At 39.5% G+C, this 8,014-nt stretch overlaps 1 protein-coding gene across 1 annotated transcript in view; it reads left to right on the top strand.

Moving 5' to 3' along the window:
• Nucleotides 1-333: 333 nt before the first annotated feature.
• Nucleotides 334-8,014, top strand: part of WDFY3 (WD repeat and FYVE domain containing 3) — a 192,177-nt gene continuing 184,496 nt past the window's right edge. Inside the window, exon 1 of the mRNA XM_068975585.1 lies at nt 334-513. Coding sequence (XP_068831686.1) covers nt 334-513 — 180 coding nt within the window. The remainder of the gene's footprint in view (nt 514-8,014) is intronic.

Genomic DNA, 8,014 nt, shown 5'->3' with positions numbered 1-8,014 from the left:
TGCCTTAATTGGAAATGTTTATTGCTCATCCAGCAACAATTAATTTTTTACATTTAATGCTTTATAGTTTATCCAAACTGGGGCCAAGTTCACAAAGAACATTTGAGTGGCACAATTTGTAATTTGTCATTTAGAGAGATTTATCAAAATTAGCTCTGCCTCTATTTTTTCTGTTTAAAAAGTAGGAAAAATATTTTAGACAGAATTTTTTTGTTTTCCTTTTTAAGAAGCTCTGCCACGCATGCTGAACTTGGTCAAGATGATGATATTTTGACGATTTGTGTATGAACATCTCCCTGCAGATTTAGAAGAGTTTATCACCACCCAGCCAAGATGAACATGGTGAAGAGGATCATGGGGCGGCCGAGGCAGGAGGAATGCAGCCCGCAAGACAACGCCCTAGGACTGATGCACCTCCGCCGGCTCTTCACAGAGCTGTGCCACCCTCCTCGGCACATGACCCAGAAGGAACAAGAAGAGAAGCTGTACATGATGCTGCCAGTGTTTAACAGGGTGAGTCCAGGCTGCCAGGCACCTGGCTTTAGGATGGGGTGGTACTGCAGGAATCTTGAGATTACAATAAGTCATGTTGTTGTTGTTGAGTTGCTAAGTCATGTCCACCTCTTTGCAACCCTATAGACTTCAGCACGCCAGGCTCCCCTGTTTGCCACTATCTCTCGAGGTTGCTCAAAGTCAGGTCTGTTGAGTCAGTAATCCTACCTAACCATCTCATCCTCTGCTGCCCTCTTCTCTTCTTGCCTTCAATCTTTCCCAGCATCAAGGTCTTTTCGAATGAGTTGGCTCTTCTCATCAGGTAGCCAAAGTATTGGAACTTTGGATTCAGCACCAGTCCTTCCAGTGAATGTTCAGGGTTGATTTCCTTTAGGATTGACTAGTTTGATCTCCTTGCAGCCCAAGGGACTCTCAAGAGTCTCCTCCAGCACCACAATTTGAAGGCATCAGTTCTTTGAATTGACAATAAGTCATAGGTAGGGAAATAAATGATAGAATGAGTTCATTTTTGAGAAGCTTGATGATATTCATTCTTTCCTTTCAGTTTGCTATAAGGCGATTTGATGTGAGATCTGGTCAGAATGAAGTCCTTTTATTTCTAATAGATCAAAGGAAGATTCTGAACATTTTGTAAAATGTTCCTCTAATGGTTGATCCTTGGGAGAGAGATAGGTTGTAAATGACCACTTATGTTATTTCTGTTATCTTTTGAAGTGATGGTTTATGGCATCAAATGGTGCAGTTGCCGCAGTGCTTTAGATACTTTGAAGAGTCAACACAGTTTACTTTGTTGTTTGGATTTTCTAGAAGAGTTCTTGTGATAGGATAGTTAGTCCAAATAGAACTAATGTTTTAATGTGTTTTGTCTAGTTGATCACATGTAGCAGTCTTAGTGGGGACTTTTAGAATAATTTAAAAGTTTTTATCAAAAATGTATATGAACATAGTGTAAAAAGTTAGATACTTCCTCAGGCTTATGGAGTCCTCTCCACTGCTGGTTGTTGCTGCCACCTTTAGCTCTTTCAGCTTTTGCATAGCATACTGTTACAGCTATTTCTTGATTATTCAGTTTTAATTGACTTCTTGTTGAGAAATAGAATAATTAGCTTTTTTTTTACCTCTGCATCCCTCCAAACCATGCACACATGCTTTCACTCATCCATGCTACCCTGCTCCTTTTTCTTCCCATACAAGTATAGCATTCATTTAAGGAAGATTCAGTGTTTATCCTCTGTTGACCCTGGTGTAAATATTATTCATAGATGAACCTTATAACAAACCACCACTATTTTCCATTCTTGTTTTCGTCAGACTTTGTAAAGTAACTGTCTCAGTTTCTGCCTTTCTTCGTGTCTCTTTTTCTTCCCCGTCTCTCTTTTACTCTCCTGTGATCTGTCTTTGTCCTCCTCATGTCTTTCTCTACTTCCCTCTCTGTCTCTTTCTCCCCATCTCTGCCTGTCTCTCCCTGTCTCTCTCTCTCTCTTCCCACGTCTCTCTCCTGTTTCTCTCTGTTCCTCTCTTGGCCTCCCCTGCCCCCTATTTCTCCCCTCCCTTGTCTTTCTTTTTTCCTGTGTCCATGACTCACTGTCTCCCCTCACAGTCTCACTGATCTCTTTATTGTTTGTTCTCTGTGTCTGTTAGTCTTTCTGTGTGAAATTTTCTAGATTATTTTTCTCATTATTTTGAAATTTTATGGAGGCTCCACGTGAATTTGCAAGCTTGTACTTTTTATTTCTGGGAAAATATTTTGAAATATTTCTTTAATATTCTTCCCTTTGTTTTATATGTTCCCCTTTTCTGCAACTCTATCAATCAAGTATTAACTTTTTGGGATTAACCTTGTGCTATCATATTTTAATTTCTTTGAACAGTTTTTTGAAATTGTGCAATATCTCCTTATCCTTCAGAAAATATTAAAGCTTTTTCAAATTTTCTCATGCCTCTTTCCTCGTTATTTGCTCCAAATTACTGTTTTTCTTTGTTTATATTACTTTCTTTCATATTGGAGTAATCTTCAGATGTCTGATGATAATTGTCTTATACATTGATATTTAAAATGAGGTGTTGAAACACTGATTGAAAAGTATTTGTGCAATGGTGAGACTTTTCCAGTGGTAAGATGATCTGGCTGGATAAAATGTGGAGACCCGTTAGCCTAGGATATGTTGATATTCCAGGAAGGCGTAGTTTTCAGTCTCCTGCCTGAAGCGTTATTTTGCTGTTATTCAGTCCCTAAGTCATGTGCGACTCTCTTGTGACTTCATGGACTGCAGCACTTTAGCTTCCTCTGTCCTCTACTCTCTCCTGGAGTTTGCTCAAATTCATGTGCATTGAGTCAGTGATGCTATAACTGTCTCATCCTTTGCCACCCACTTCTCCTTTTGCCTTCACTATTTCCCAGCATCAGCGTCTTTTCCGAAGGGTGGGCTCTTCTCATCAAGTGGCCAAAGTATTGGAGCTTCAGCTTTAGCATCAGTCCTTCCAATGAATATTCCAGGTTGATTTCTTTCAGGTGTGACTGATGTGATTTCTTTCCAGAGTATATACCTGCTGGTGTTTCCTTAAAGCTAAATTGAAGAACAAGACTGACGTTTCATGCTCAGTAGATAGACTTTCACTTAGTCTCCAGTTTGTAGCTATCAGTATTCTTGGTTGTTCCTCTCTGGGGTTTAGACTTTCATGTCTCCTGGCCTTGGGAGGGGCTGTCACCTTCAGTTTCTCAGCTGTAAATAAGAATATCCACCTTGTGGGGTTGGTGTGAGGATTAAGTAAGAAAATATACTTAACGCACTTAACAATTGTTTGTCCTAGGGAACTTTTGTGTCTGTTATTGTTTTTATGACATTACAAGATGAAGGAAAGATTATAAACTATTTATGCTGAAATGATTTCATATTGAATATATGCTGAAATACATTCAGTTTATGTGTTATTCATACCAAACTAAAGGCTAATTTGACAGCAGAGAGGAAGGACAGACTCTACACATTCTGTGTTAATTTGTTTGATTGTCTCTTCGTGTATTTTGTTACTGTGCGTTACTGAGTCATTCCGTGAATATGTGTCAGACAAATAGAAGTTGTGCTATACACCATACTCTGCACTGGAGTTCTGAGATAAGATAAAGTCCAGCTTTGTGAATCAGAAGTATCATGAGGAAGATAAACATGACATGTAATTCTGCTGGAGAAGAGATGAACACATAAACAGATAATGGAATAACAAAGAAATATAGTATTAGAAACAAAGAAGAATCTTATGGCACCCCTGAAAGGAGAGTTACCTGAAAGTCTATGGGGCAGTCAGGGCAGGGAAATGTCTTTTGAGAATGTGATGTGATTCTTGAATCCTTATAAGGTAGGCATTAGCCAGATCAGAACTAACTAGGCTAAATTAACCAAGAAGGTAGTTAGAGTAAGAAATTCAAGCCTGAATCAAAGTAAATTCCACAAACATGCTGATGTGTGCGAGCATCTGTAAGTGGTCTAAGAAGTTGATTTTATGTCAAGGAGGGGTAAAAAAAATGACTATCAAGATTGACAGGAGCTACATCATGACAGGTTTTATGGCATATTAAGAGCTGCCTCATGCAAAGAGTTGACTCATTGGAAAAGACTCTGATGCCGGGAGGGATTGGGGGCAGGAGAAGAAGGGGACGACAGAGGATGAGGTGGCTGGATGGCATCACCGGCTCGATGGACATGAGTTTGAGTGAACTCCGGGAGTTGGTGATGGACAAGGAGGCCTGGCGTGCTGCGATTCATGGGGTCGCAAAGAGTCAGACATGACTGAGCGACTGAACTGAACTGAAAGAGCTAATACTTTTTCTTGGAGGTGTGCAGAGCCAATGAGGTATTCTCAGCAATAGAATAAAGGAAGAAGAAAGGGCCAAAGTGAGGCTATCTCTTATGTTTCTAATTTGAGAAACTGGGTGGATGTTTTCCTAGGAGCTGAGAAACAGAGGTGTAAGTGATAGACTCAGTTTGGGGCCTTGAGTCCACACTGTGAGCTTCCCAGGTGGAGGTATTCAGTAGGCAGTTAGAAGCTCAGATGAGGGGATGTGGCTAGGTACTTACTTTGGGGACCACTTCAGAGATGTGTTCGTTGGAACCCTAGAAGGGGACCAAACGCTACTCATGCCGCCCCCTACGCCAGGAGCAGTAGGCGAGGATGAACCATGGAGAATATGGTTGTTTAATGAAAGAAGGGGGACCCATAAAGGACACAGCACAGGAACTGGTCAGTAGCAGTACAAACAGAATCAAGAGAGGGTGATTATGGAACTCAAGAGATAATAGTTGCGAGAGAAAACATTCATCTCTGTGCAATAGAGAGACCAGCAAATGGAGACCTAAACATGTGCTTGAGGTTTGCCAGTTGGAAAGTTACTAGAATGGCAGCATCAGAAAGGAGTATGTTGAGCAGTGAATGGGAGATGAGAAGAGACTATGGATTCAGCTTGTGGAAATGTGAAAGAAAATGAGGATGGAAGAGATCGATGGAGGTGACTCCTGCAACAGGGAGTTTGTGTTTGTATATTTCTGGTGTTTTGCTGTGTTGTTAAAAGTGGGATAGATCCAGGCATGATCATAAAGAGAAGGGAAGAAACAAGCATAGGGGGAAATCCAATGTTTAAGAGAGTGAAGTTTAGTGAAGAGAGTCAAATTACAGGTGGGTGAGTGAGTCTTGACAGTGATAAAGAATCCGCCTGCAATGCAGGAGATGCGGGTTGGATCCCTGGGTTGGGAAGATCCCCTGGAGGAGGAAATGGCAACCCATTCCAGTATTCTCCCTGGGAAATCCCATGGGCAGAGGAACCTGGTGGGCTACAGTCTACAAAGAGTCAGACATGACTTAGCGACTGAGCAAGTACACGTGAGCTTTGAACAAGAGAGACACTGTGTGCTGTAGGAAAGCCTATAGTTTTGTTGGGTATGAACACAGATTTGTAGTGAAGGTGGTGGAAAGTTGAATAAGATTTTGCTCCATGACCTCTGTTTCCTATAGTTTTCAATAGAAGATGTCTGTGAACACTTTGGAGTCAGTAGGTTGGATAGGGGACTTTTAGGAAATTGTGATAGTTTGGAATATTAATGAAAAGGAATTGAGAAAGATAGTTGAAAAGGGACAACAGAAGACTTAGGGCCCAGTGAAGGTTGGAGATAGTACCTTTGTACTGGATCTTACCCGTGCAGACGTGTGATTTTTCTCGTTCACTTAAAAAGCAGCATGTGTGTGGAAGCAGAGAAGACAGATAGCTGTGTGTGCTCTGTTGGGGCTGAGCTTTTGCTGGGTTGATAAAGCAGAAGGTCAGGAGTAGAGGGACAGAGAACAGTAAGAGATCTAACTCACATATCACTCTTGAAATTGGGTGGGATGAAACAGGAACAGAGCGTGATCATTTTTTTGCTCTCCGAGATAAAAGGCTGAGTAATGGAAAGAGATGATGATAGAGTAGGAACACAAGGAGAGGTGGGAAAGGTTTAAATTTTAGATAGCCATTTTGAAAATGAGAGAACTGATTACAGAAAAGCTATTGTTTTAAAACCCTGTTGAGGTAGCAGTCATTAATTTTTATTACAGCCAGTTCTGGGAAGTTGGCTTTATTTTGAATGCTTTTGTTTTTGTTTTGTATCATTGTCACAAGGTACTTACTATTGCCTACCAAGGAGTCTGAGGTCATTTCCTTCTCTCAGACTTAAGAACATTGACAAGGTGATGATAATGTTATGAGTAGTTAGCACAATTGTTATTCTTAGCTGTTAACATAAATTTGTAAGTCATATCGTGGATGTGTGTCCCATGCATTTCATCAGTTAAGCTTCCACAGTCAATTAAGTGAGTCTTAGACTAGAATAATCTAAATAACTTGACCTTTTTTTTTTTTTCAAGATTGAGATTCTTTAGTGGTTATTCTTTTTTGCTTAGACTGTTTGTCTTAGTTTTCTTGGTTCTGCGCTGCCAAGAAAAAGAAAGTCTCTCTTCTTTCAAGCCAGAAGTTTTTAGTTGGTTAATTAAAAGCATATATATATGTATGGGATTTCCCTGGTGGTGCAATGGCTAAGACTCTGAACTCCCAATGTAGGGCATGCGGGTTTGGTTTCTGGCCAAGGAACTGTATCTCATGTGCCACAACTAAGACCTGTTTTGGTCAAATAAATTAAAAATAAATATTTTTAAAAATTAGGTCAAAAGCACATATATATGCCCTGCCTTAAAGCTGTAATACAGTGAGTGATTTAAATATCATAAAGGTTCATTCAGCTTTTTTTTTTCCTTCTTTTTATTGTACTTCACTTGATTGCATTTTTTTACAAATTGAAGGTCTGTAGTAACCCTGCATAGCCAGATGCCACTTAGCATTTTTATAAATTATTTTTTTATTGAAGGACACAACTGAGTGACTGAACTGAACTGAACTCATAGATGATTTACAGTGCTCTTCATTTCAGGTGTATAGCTAATTCAGTTATATGTTTGTGTATAGGCATAATTTTCTTCAGAGTCTTTGTACCAAATATAAATAGAGAGAAAGTTATTTTTGTACCATTGTGACCAATTTAAAAAATACATATAAGTTGTATTTGTATGTTCTATTGAGTTCATGGCTTATCATTTACAAACTAAAATTGTCCTTAGATATTATATCTGTTAAATTCAGAAATCGATAACCATGTTTATTTAAATAATGTTTGGCCATTTGTACATGAACACCCTCCACTAGTAAGAAACAGCTTGGATGAATGAATAGCTCAGTAAGGCTCCAGACTTCCTACCATGATGGCCAAAAATGAACTGTGTTGTTGATTTTTGAGACTTTGCTGGATTCATGCTAAATGGCAAATAAACCACATTACAGTTAGGCACGGACATTTATCTGCAGAATCGTTTCCAAAGTGTGTTCCCTAGTGTTATTTCAGTGTGTGATTTTGGCCTTTAAGAGACCCACAGTTGAGAAGTGGCATGTGTTGAGTCCTTTTCCTGGGCCAGGACTCATGCTGGGTTCTTCAGCTGCCTCCTGTAGTCATCATCACAGTCCGGCAAAGACACTGCTGGCCTCCTCCCTCTCACAGATTCTCTCAAACTGAAGGATTATGGTGAAGTCTGAGAATAGCTGGGTAATATTTAATCAGCATTCTCAAAGATAATTAACCTTTAGTCCCAAGAACAAAAGCTTACAGAGAAAATATTTTGTTTAAACTTATTAAAAAATGAATAGCCTTTTAGTCATCTAAAAATGAACTACCATTGTTAACTACTTTGGTATGTGTTATCAGACTTCATTGTGTGTATTATAATCTTTTCCCTGGATCTTCTTTTAGAAACTCCCCTTGTTTTTGAATTTGCTTCTGAATTATATTCAAGAAACATCTAAGTTGAATCCAGTGTCTGTTTCTTATCCTTCACAACTAACCTTTTCTGCCTGCATTGCTGGAGACCCAGGTTCTATTTCTGGGTGATCTCCTGGAGAAGGGAATTGGCTACCCATTCCTGTATTCTT

The sequence above is a fragment of the Capricornis sumatraensis genome, chromosome 7 (assembly GCF_032405125.1).
Source record: "Capricornis sumatraensis isolate serow.1 chromosome 7, serow.2, whole genome shotgun sequence".
Classification (NCBI taxonomy): Eukaryota; Metazoa; Chordata; class Mammalia; order Artiodactyla; family Bovidae; genus Capricornis; species Capricornis sumatraensis.
Note: the sequence above shows the minus strand (reverse complement) of the source record. Positions and strands in the feature narration are given on the sequence as shown.